The sequence below is a fragment of the Danio aesculapii genome, chromosome 10, assembly GCF_903798145.1.
Source record: "Danio aesculapii chromosome 10, fDanAes4.1, whole genome shotgun sequence".
Classification (NCBI taxonomy): domain Eukaryota; kingdom Metazoa; phylum Chordata; class Actinopteri; order Cypriniformes; family Danionidae; genus Danio; species Danio aesculapii.
This window is the reverse complement of record NC_079444.1, coordinates 42,874,976-42,886,987: the sequence shown is the minus strand read 5'-3', so window position 1 is coordinate 42,886,987 and position 12,012 is coordinate 42,874,976. Positions and strand designations below refer to the sequence as shown.

Below are 12,012 nucleotides of genomic sequence, written 5' to 3'. Positions count from 1 at the left end.
AAACATAGACATCGTGTCTAAAACGAGGCTAAATTTAGTCTGTCAGTGAAGTAGAAGAGACTTTAGTCAACAAACACTCAAAATAATGACTAAATGTTAAGTCTGTTTGAGCACTTATCTATTTGAGACATTCACTGACAAATTTAGCCTTGTTTTAGCCATGTTAAATTGGAGGTCTGTTAGATGTCTATTAATACAAAATTGCTGGGTGCACAACTTGAACTTTTGAACTAGAACTGGTGAACTTTTACGCTATTTATTTATTTAATGCCGTAAAGTTCAAATTTGGGGGAAGTAAGCGCCTGCAGACCCTGTAGACAATAAGCACGACCCTTTCTCTGCATTTTAAATGTGAACATTTTAAATATCTGCCGAGTGCTCCTTAGAGACATTTCACTCTCTAAAATGAAAGTTTTCTTCTCACTATTAACTCCTGTAGTTCTGGATGAGTTCCTTTTATTCTTTTGAAGATATTTTGATGAAAGCCTGCAACCGTTGACTTCCATAGTAGGTAAAACAAATACTATGGGAGTCAATGGTTAAGGGTTTTCTGCCTTCTTCAAAATATCTTCAACAGAAGAAAGTCATAAAGAACAAGTAATGCGTGAGTGTGTTCATATAAGCTAATGATATTTTTTTGGGGGGGGGGGGGGGGTGAACTATCCCTTCAAATCAAATTGTTTAATTTATTTTAACTCCCGTTGCAATTGAGTTTTTTCTGGCTTTGAGTTTATATATATATATATATATATATATATATATATATATATATATATATATATATATATATATATATATATATATATATATATATATATATATATATATATATATATTTATATATATTTATATATATATATATATATTTATATATATATTTATATATATTTATATATATATATATTTATATATATATATATTTATATATATATATTTATATATATTTATATATATATATATATATATATATATATATATATATATATATATATATATATATATATATATATATATATATATATATATATATATATATATATATACAGAAAAGATATAAACCTTAAAACAACAAAAAATAGACAATACCAAAAAATGAAGTGATGTTTTATAAACAAATTTGGGGAGGAGCACGCGCGGAAGTTTCAGTATCAAATACGTCATTGATAGTTATTCTATTATCCAATCAGTTCTTGACCAAACCCCTATATATATCAAAGCTGTCTTACCTGCAGCATCTTACGACTTTAGCATCCCTCCACCACCCTGTCACCTCACCTCTTAAGCATTACAATCCCAGGGGGGAACGTTCTGGGGCAGGGCTAGATACTTCGCTCGAATCCCAATTCCTCTCTGTTTCCTGATAAGAGGAATAACTCGAGTTTGGGTGTCTTCCCTGAGCTCAGAGCCCTCTCCCCGGACAGCACGCCAAATACGATTTATTCTGAAACTATTGCAAGTGTGAACTCGTGAAACCCTGTAAAAAATTGTATCATCAATTAGTCGTAACATCATATGTTTTTAGTTTATTGTAACTTATTAAGTTACGCAAGCTGTTTTAAGTCAGTTTAACATAATATAAGTTCAATAGGATCATAAAGTTAATTTGATTCAGCTTAAATTTAAGGCAACCAGGATTTTTATTTATTTTTTTACAGTGCAGGGATAATATAAATCACAATAGAACATTTTAAAGTTCTCAATCACATATAATACAGTTAGCTGGATATTGGAAAAGGGACTATAGTATAAGATTCAGATATAGTGTTATCAATTTTAAAGCTTTAGCATTGCTGGTGGTAGAAAGTATATCCAAGTATTTAAAATCTTAACAAAAAATAAGCGACGGGCTGACAATTTGCAATTTGGATATAAAAATGTTGCTAGTAAAATAAATAGATTATATGGATGTTAGTTCTGAGAAGGAGTGATTATCTGACGTGACGTCACAGCAAAGGGGTCTATCTTACGTCACGAGGGGAAACTCAAGAGAGACGCGCTCAGACTGGAGTCCGCTCAGTCCGCTGACTGATGCTGGAGTCAAATTCTGGGAAATGAGATAAATGAACGGACGATGGTTTTTTCCCGTTCACATTAGAGAGAGTTGATCTGAAATGAGAAGTCCTTGAAAAGAAAACGGAGCTTCTCCTCCTCCGCGAGTTTTGGATGGGTTTATTAAAATGATTTGTCAGTAATGTTTCTTATTTGAGGAACAGATTGAATGGTGCGCTTTTTAACAACTTCACCTGATAGGACACGCATAAACACACGGAACTACCATCTCTGAATTTTGTTTTTCATCTGTGTTTTGCAAATGTTGCTCCCTAGCATTTATTATAGCTGAAATTGAGAGTTGTTTTGACGCGCTGGTGTTCGCGCGCATTTCCACCCGCGCTTTTTTCCTCAGCTTCACTTTTTGGACTAGAATTGGATCAAAACTTATACACGACGATCTCTGTGCAGCTCGAGTGACTTTTGGTGTTCAAAAGCTGGTCGTCTTATGCTGTGGTAAGTACAAGCATCATTTATTATTATTAATTATTGTTCTTACAAATGACAGTCCTTTTTTAGTTAGCTAGGCTAGTTAAACGGCCGTTTTACTTAACAATATTAACTTCATACTGTGCGAAAGGACATATATTTATTTATTGACTGCATGATTAGTTTTAATACAAATACCAAATCTTGATTTGTATTTTTTCTTCTTCTTCTCGAGGTTTGCTAAAGGAGGATGTCAGTATTTCCTTCTAAAACTCATCGTAATCAACTCACTTTTCACAGTTTTCCAAGCGACCAAATGTCTTTGCAAGGATTACGCTAGGAAATACGCATACATCAAGGACTTTACACCTGGAACTTAAATATGAATGATTCCAGTTGCAATTCCAGCTCGTCCCGCTATTCCCCTGAAATAACAGCGGTGTTTGCCATCACAATGACTCTCATCATGCTCTTCACCATCTTCGGGAACATCATGGTAATCATCGCCGTCCTCACCTGCCGCTCTTTGCGAGGCCCTCAAAATCTTTTCTTGGTGTCTCTGGCAGCGGCGGACATTTTGGTGGCCACTTTAGTCATCCCGTTCTCCCTGGCTAAAGAATTAATGGGTTGCTGGTACTTCGAGTCATTGTTGTGCGAGATCATCCTCGCATTAGATGTGCTTTTTTGCACATCCTCCATCATTCACCTGTGCGCCATCAGCCTGGACCGCTACCTATCTATATCCCGACCTGTGCAGTATGGCACCCAGCGCACTCCTCGAAAAATTAAAGGCGCCATTGTTATTGTATGGCTCATTTCTGCCATCATCTCCTTCCCGCCTTTGGTCTCCATGGATAAACCCCATCAGGTGAAGGGTGACCCGCGAACAACATGCGAACTCAATGAGGATAAATGGTATATTCTGTACTCCACCATTGGGTCATTCTTCGCCCCATGCCTCATCATGATCCTGGTCTACGTTCGCATCTATCAGATTGCCAAGAAACACACAAGATGTCCTCCAGGAGAGCCGAGGAAAGACAGTGCAGGTAGCATTTCGTTCTCATTTTAATTTAGTTTATTCAACCAGATTCAAACACTCATTGAGATTCAAATCTCTTTTGCAGTAGTGTCCTGATGAAGCAGTAATAAATAACGTAAAATAAAAAATTACATTACACACTAAAAAAAACAACAACTCAAAGATCACAGCTTTGTTGAAAGTACATTGTAAACAACTAAATCTGTAAAATATATGGTAAAAATGTGGTTGCTGTAATTTTACTGTTAATATCAACACAATCTCACAGGAATTCGTAACTTTTTGATTTAGTGGCTAATTCGTACGATCTAATTCGTACACTTTAGTACGATTTGCTCATCTGCCAATGACGGTTGGGTTTAGGGGTGGGGTTAGGTGCCACGCCTCCTTTTTAAAATCGTACAATTTCGTACGACTGAACTCATACGAATTTGTACGAATTAGCCACTAAACTGTCAAAAAGTAAAATACTTACGTTTTCTCGTGAGATCAGGCTGGTTAATATACAGTAGGAACCTAAAACATCAAATAAAGTGCATAAAATAAAGTGTAAAATAAAATTCACCAAAGGATGAAACTCACAGATTATTAAAAGTACACTTTAAAAATAGTCTGTGAAATTTACCATAAAAAAACAGTAGTGGTGGTTGCTGGAATTTTACTGTCAAAAATATGAAATTGATTGACAAAGCAACAGTTTACTAAAGGTTAAAGTTCACAGATTAATAAAAGTACACTGTAAAAAAAGTCTACAATGTACGGTAAAAAGGGGTTGCTGTAATTTTACAGTTAAAAATACATTATGAACACAAAGCAACAGTTCACCAAAAGATAAAACTCACAGCTTGTTTGTTTTTGTTATTATTTTTTTTTGGGGGGGGGGGGGTTACCTTTATTGGAAAGGACAATAAAGAGTATTGACAAGAAAGTATGGGAAGCAGAGAGAAGGGAAGGATCAGCATAGGACCTTGAGGCGGGAATCGAACTTGGGTCGTCGTGAGCACCGGAGTGCATGTGTCGATGCACTTTCCACTACGCCATTGGCATTAACAAACTCGCAGCTTGTTAAAAGTACACTGTAAAGCGAATTTTGTGAATTCAGTGGTGTAGTCGGGGCTATACGCACGTATACTCAGTATGCCTACTTTTTTCCACTAGCTGTTTGGGTATTACAACTTCTGAGGATCAATAATTTCGTATACCCTTGGTATACTCACTTGTTTTGCTGATTAGACTTCCCCTTTAACTGTATACCAAATGTTTTTTTAACTCTCATCTTAATTTATTGCAATTGGTGCATTTTTGTTTATATTTTGCGCCATTCCCCGTCCCCAGACGACCACAGCAGCTGTGACAATTTTGTGAGTTTTTCGAAGTCAACTGAATGATGTCTTGCTAAAAAATTCAGGTTAAATTATAAAACAGCATGGGCGGGTTGGGTGGGTAATAGTGCACCACCTTTTTTTAGGACTACACCACTGTGTTAATTATATGATAAAGAAACAGTAGTGGTGGTTGCTGTTAAAAATTAGGTAGGAACATAAAGCGACACTTTACCAAAGGATGAAACTCACAGCTTGTTAAAAGTACACTGTAAAAATAATCTCAGAAATGTACGGTAAACCGGTAGTGGTGGTTGCTGGAATTTTACTGTCACAAATATGAAATTGATTGACAAAACAACAGTTCACCGAAAGATAAAACTCACAGCTTGTTAAAAGTACACTGTAAAAAAAGTCTGTGCAAAGTATGGTAGAAAAACGGGAGGGGTGGTTGCTGTAATTTTACTGTTAAAAGTACAGTAGGAACACAAAGCGACAGTTCACCAAAAGATAAAACTCACAGCTTGTTTTTTCTGTTACTATTATTTTTGGGGGTTTCCACCTTTATTTGAAAGGACATTAGAGGGAGTTGTCAGAAAAGTTTGGGGAGCAGAAAAAAGGGAAGGATCAGCATAGGACCTTGAGGCTGGAATTGAATGTGAGCAGTGTACAGGAGTACATGTGTCGACACACTTTCCACTACGCCATTGGCATTAACAAACTTAGAGCTTGTTAAAAATACACTCTAAAGCAAATTCTGTGAATTATATGCTAAAGAAACTATATATTTGTCCCCCCAATTTCTGTTTAGAGGAGAGCAGATTTTCTTCAGCACATTTCTGCACATAATAGTTTTAATAACTCATCTCTAATAACTGATTTATTTTATCTGTCATGATGACAGTAAATAATATTAGACTAGATATTCTTCAAGACACTTCTATACAGCTTAAAGTGACATTTAAAGGCTTAACTAGGTTAATTAGGTTAACTAGACAGGTTAAGGTAATTAGGCAAGTTATTGTATAACGATGGTTTGTTTTGTAGACTATCAAATAAATATATAGCGTAAAGGGGCTAATAATTTAGTCCTTGAAATGTTTTTTATAAAATTAAAAACTGCTTTTATTCTAGCTGAAATAAAACAAATTAGACTTTCTCCAGATGAAAAAATATTATCAGACATACTGTGAAAATTTCATTGCTCTGTTAAACATCATTTGGGAAATATTTAAAAAAAGAAAACAAATCAAAGGGGGGCTAATAACTCTGACTTCAACTGTGTATATATACACTAAACACCATCATGACATACAATTGAAGTAGTGGAATATACAGTACGTTATTTACCAACATTAGATGTAACAAATAACGTACTGTATATTCCACTACTTCAATTGTATGTCACGATGGTGTTTAGTGTATATATACACAGTTGAAGTTTACACAGTTTACAAATACTATCTATTACAATCAGAGTGCGAATTACAGGGGGGGTTGTTAATGTTTGATCCCCTCTGAAGGACTTCAAAACAATGTGCATGGCGGAGTCAGTCCTCTAAATAGTCAGTAATCATTAGCTCTCATATGCATCTTAAATAATAATATTAATGATTAAAATAATAGATAATATTTACACATTTGACCACCCCTATATAATGGGGCATACCATTGTAAATAGCAATCAATCTTGGCATGAAAAAAGAAACCATTCAACAGTCTTGAAACCGGTAGATGTGCAGCACCAATGGATATCGTAAGTGTTCACAAGACAATTGTGTTTGTTTCTATTGTTACGAATTAAATAAAAAATCCTTAATTAAAAAGAGGTTTAACCAAAACGTGACAGAAATTAGAGGGATTAAAAATATAATCCCTGGTGCCCCAGCGCTCTCTCTCCGCAAAATATAAACCAAAACACAACCACTGAGATTTAACAAGAAAATCTGATTTATTTTACAGAAATGAGTAAAAATAACATCGGGAGGGCTTCAGCTAAAATAAATGACAATAAACAAAGCTAACTAAGATTAAACTTCCCTAGAAAGTAGATAATAAAACTTACCTCCCTACAAACAAACACAGGAGAAAGCGAAAATAATAAACAGAAGGCACCAAACCTCCCTACCATGCTCCAAGCCAGACAGGGAGACAGAAAGCCGGGTTTCTCTGGTTAGAATTAACAACGTCACATCGGCATCTTACAAAACGCCACATAAGAGATATCAGCAACGGACACTCATTTTACCTCTTGATCAATAATATCGCCACTGAGATGAAGCGAGGAATTGAGAGAGAGCGGGGAGCCATCGAATCCATGCTCTAGGAAGGTTTAAATACCAATCCAAGCGCCAATCATGATCCGATCCATCGTAATACGCTGCACCTGCGAATACTTAGCAATGAGAGAGGGAGCGAGAGAAAGACGGACAGAGAGAGAGGGGGAAAGAAAAACCACACACAGGCCTACACTACAACAACTACTCGTAACACTACATATTGCATAAAGGTAGTTTGACTTGCAGTAACTTCTGAAATAGCTAATCTGAGGATCGTGTAGGTCTAAATATCCCACAAAACACAGAAAAGTTCAATGCGTATTAATAAATTAGATGTCATTCAAATAAATACATTTAATTCACTGAAGTGGTGACGCGGTGGCGCAGTAGGTAGTGCTGTCAACTCCCAGCAAGAAGATCGCTGGTTCGAGCCTCGGCTGGGTCAGTTGGCATTTCTGTGTGGAGTTTGCATGTTCTGCTCCAGTTTCTCCCACAGTCCAAAGACATGCGGTACAGGTGAATTGGGTAGGCTAAATTATCCGTAGTGTATGTGTGTGAATGAGTGTGTGTGGGTGTTTCCCAGAGATAGGGCATCCGCTGCGTAAAACATATGCTGGATAAGTTGGTGGTTCAATCCATGGTGGCGACCCCGGACTAATAAAGGAACTAAGCCAGAGCTTAGGTAAACAAACAACGGCTTATCATAAGAATTTTATCGATAACTTTTTTACACAGTTGGCATTACGAAGGAACAGAAATGTTATCTGACTAACTTCTAGCAGCTAAATGTGTCTGGAAATATATCTAAAGGCTTTTATTTTCATAAACCACGCAGACGTGCGTCAGTGTTCTGATTGGCTAAAGCAGCACGTTCTAGACATGAGCGCACTCTTTCCAGCAATCTTCCCTCTGTGTTCACACAGCGCAGCATTCCAGCAAATTACCTGTAATGTTACAAATTCTCTTTTCGGAAAATTGACTGGAACGAATTTACTGGTATTTTAAAAAAGGGCCTGTTCACACACACAGACCTTTCCGGAAAATTGCCGGTAATTTTCCGATAAGGTCTGTATGTTTGGAAGGGGCTATTGTCAAGTGTAATTTGACATTTGGCTTAGATTGGAAACTCTGAATCAGTGATAAAACCTGAAGTCAAGTTTTTTTGTTTTGTTTTTCAGTAGGACGGGAGCTTCAGAATGGCAAAGATGGAGGTGTTGACTCCGCAAACAATCCCAATACAGCTCCATCCAAATCTGAAGCCATAAACCAACCTCCGGTGCTAATTGAGAGTGCGCAGAAGACGAAACGCTCGAGGAGATGCAAGGAAAATAAAGAGGAGAGCTCAAGCTCTGGATCAGACGTTGAGGTTGTTGGCGGACATGATGCCAATGGGACGAACTCCAATATAGCGGCGCTGGACACCGGCAACCAGACTCCCGCACAATCCCAATCATATCGAAACATCATCGCTACGTCGAAGGGCAGCAAACTAGCCAGTGCTAAAGCAACAGGGACTCCGAACACCAGAAGGAAAGCCATGATCGTGCGTGAGAAGCGCTTTACGTTCGTCCTCGCTGTGGTCATTGGGGTTTTCATCATCTGCTGGTTCCCGTTTTTCTTCTCCTACAGCTTGCAGGCCATTTGTCCAGAGATGTGTAAAGTTCCAGAAGGACTTTTTACCTTCTTCTTCTGGATCGGCTACTGCAACAGCGCCCTGAACCCGCTCATCTACACAATCTTCAACAGAGACTTCCGGAAAGCCTTCAAGAAGATTCTGTGTAAGAGGTGCAAGGACTGCTCCTTCTGAAAGCAGACACTGGCTGGAAGTTGTTGTTTACTATGAAGCGTGATGGTTTCATCTTAAAGTGAAGCTTGTGAAACTCTCTTGGTCATATTTCACCCACACTCAGATATTTAGCTATGTGACAGTCCTACTGTTGTAGCGTATACTTTTATTATCAGTTATATTTATGTCTATGAGACCTTTTTTACAAAATTGCTCATTAAGTTGTTTGTAGTGCGAGTGTGTGTGTGTGTGTTAGTGCTGGGCAAAGATTAGTTGTGATATAGACACACACAGATAACACTTTTTTGTGTAGATATTTTATAATATAAATGTATATATAATTTTATAAATTGAGTAATCACTGGTTCAAGCCTCAGGTCAGTTGGCTGTGTGGAGTTTGAGAGGACCGGAGGGGTAGGGGGTAGCGGTGCGGTGGCCGGAAAGTGCAAAACAACATTACAAAGTGTGAAGCTCAAGACAAATGTACATTTTTAAAACATTTTTACCCATCATAAGACTATTATTATTATTATTATTATTATTATTATTATTATTAAATAGGAAAAACGATTTCACCAAGGATGAAACCAATTAACATTTTAGAAACAAATTAACAAGACACTAATCACTTTCACCAGTCCCCAAACACATTTACAATAACAGATTCCTTACGGAAAGGGAATGTACCACACACTGAAAGTGACGCGGTGAAAAGTGTTGTTGTCGTCGGTGGTGAGCGCGGTAAATTCGTGTTGTGGAGAACATGGTGAAAATAAAGGAACATAGACTGCGGTCGAGGGTTGTTTTGCCTTTTTTGTGGCAAACACATGAGCAGCTTAATGCGGTTTTGCTTTACGTGTGGTCAGTGTTTGGAGTTTCTAAAGGACGCGGACCAGACGGAAACACCCAGCCTGATCTCATGAGAAAACGTAAGTATTTTACGTTTTGTCAGTTTAGTGGCTAATTCGTACGAATTCGTATGAGTTCAGTCGTACGAAATTGTACGATTTTTAAAAAGGAGGCGTGGCACCTAACCCCACCCCTAAACCCAACCGTCATTGGGGGATGAGCAAATCGTACTAAATTGTACGAATTAGATCAAATTAATTCATACGAATTCACCACTAAATCAAAAAGTTATGAATTGCCGTGAGATTGTGTTGAAACACCAGACATGCTCCATCAATGTGTTCAATATTTTAACAAGGGCCACTCGTACGCTGTAATCGTGGACATGATGTCAAGTCTACACGGTGTAAACATCTGCTTGAGGACTCTTAACAGTAAACTGAACGAAGCCGGTGTTACGGTTTAACTGGTGTCCGTGTTAACTGGTGACCATTTCCAGATGTAAACTATTCACGTTTGCAGATTGGCAGATTCGTCACTTTCACAGCAACAAAACATGCCCATACCAAATAAAGATTCTTATTACTTGGTGTCAGTGTAAATCAATATTATTGATTTTAATATTTGTGTGGCAGTACAGTATATAACCAAAATTAATATAAAGAAATAATTATAATTTAAATGTCATCAACAGGAATCGAACCCAAGTCAAAAGGTTCACCAGGAGTATCAATCGACCTAACTGAGCTATTCAGGAGTACACGTTGAGATCGGCTTTGATATCTTCATCAGTCAATATATGTTGTGCTTTGGTTTTGGACTTGTGTTAATTTGTTTCCATGTACTTGTGTTTCCTTGTTTCTACATACTCTCACGCTGATATTTTCTCAGAATCACTCTAAATGACAACAATGTTTTATCGCAGTTGGTCAGCCATGAGTTATATAGTTGTAGACTCGTGTTAACCTGAGTCTACGTCACACATGAGCTGATATTTTCAGGTGTGTGGTACATTCTGCGTCACTTCCGGTGTGTGGTACATTCCCTTTCCGTAAGGAATCTGTCATTGTAAATGTGTTTGGGGACTGGTAAGAGTGTTTTGTATCTTCTTCATTTTTTTCTAAAATGTAAATTAGTTTCATCCTTGCTAAAATCGTTTATCCTATATAATTGTGTCTTATGATGGGTAAAAATGTTTTTCAGAATGTACATTTGTCTTGAGCTTCGTAAAAGTGTTTCACACTTTGTAAGGTTGCTTTGCACTTCCCGGCCATCGTATAGCAGGGTATTGATGGCGAATCATAAGCAGGGAATAAGTGAAGAAGGTGGGTGGGGGTGGGGGGTATGGGTGTTTCCCAAGAAGGTGGGTTGTGGGTGGAAGGACATCCACTACGTAGAACATATGCTGGAATAGTTCATTCTGCTGTGGCGACCTGTGATAAATAAGGGGCTAAAGGTGTCGCACCCCAGATACGATGCTTGGTGCTGCACCCTGACGCACATCACAGTTGGAACTGACACCGGACATGCAATTTCCCTTGTTATTTAAAATGAAACTATTCGGATGCAGTGGCAGAAATATGAACAGTGTCCTGACTCAAAGCTGGGCACCACAGGCAGCCACCGATGCATGGCACAGCACCGAGGAGCGACCTCAAGCCATAGGACAGGGGTCACCAAACTTGTTCCTGGAGGGCCGGTGTCCTGCAGATTTGAACTCCAACCCTAATCCAACACACCTGAACAAGCTAATCAAGGTCTCACTAGGTATACTTGAAACACCCAGGCAGGTGTGTTGAAGCAAGTTGGAGGTAAACCCTGCAGGTACACCAGCCCTCCAGGATTGGTGACCCCTGCCATAGGAAAATGAATGAATTTGCATAATACACATATATAATTTATATCTAAATACAAAATTCTCAAATATATGCATGCATGTGTGTATTTAAATGTAGCGCCACCTAGGTGTATTAAGTTTAAGATAGCGCTCCAGGTTCAATACACTAAACGCCTACAGAATGTTGAAGTTAGGCCCCTCTGATATAATTCAATGATGTAGTGTAAATAAGGCAGATTAGAATATAAATGTTTGCTGAGTTTGAATAAATCACCAGAAATAAACTCTGTGAATAAAAAAACTCTTAGATAAATCAGAAAATATAATAAATTTAATTAGAATAGAAATGTAAATATTGGGAAAAAACCCAGGTGTAAAACAAAATACAAAATATAGAATTTATACACAGCCAAAAGAAA

At 37.7% G+C, this 12,012-nt stretch overlaps 1 protein-coding gene across 1 annotated transcript; it reads left to right on the top strand.

Annotated features, from left to right (window-relative positions):
* The first annotated feature begins 2,042 nt into the window (after positions 1-2,042).
* On the top strand, positions 2,043-9,161 carry LOC130236838 (alpha-2B adrenergic receptor). Its single transcript, XM_056467610.1, has 3 exons — positions 2,043-2,505; positions 2,714-3,527; positions 8,300-9,161. The coding sequence occupies exons 2-3, from the start codon at positions 2,861-2,863 to the stop codon at positions 8,926-8,928; spliced, it is 1,296 nt and encodes a 431-aa protein (XP_056323585.1). The 5' UTR covers positions 2,043-2,505; positions 2,714-2,860; the 3' UTR covers positions 8,929-9,161.
* Positions 9,162-12,012: the final 2,851 nt, after the last annotated feature.

What these genes read in the sequence shown, in the direction of transcription:
- LOC130236838 (XM_056467610.1), top strand. Translation starts at nt 2,861, where the DNA reads ATGAATGATTCCAGTTGCAATTCCAGCTCGTCCCGCTATTCCCCTGAA. An exon ending in GCCGAGGAAAGACAGTGCAG is followed by an intron (nt 3,528 to 8,299) that starts GTAGCATTTCGT and finishes TTTGTTTTTCAG; the next exon opens with TAGGACGGGAGCTTCAGAAT.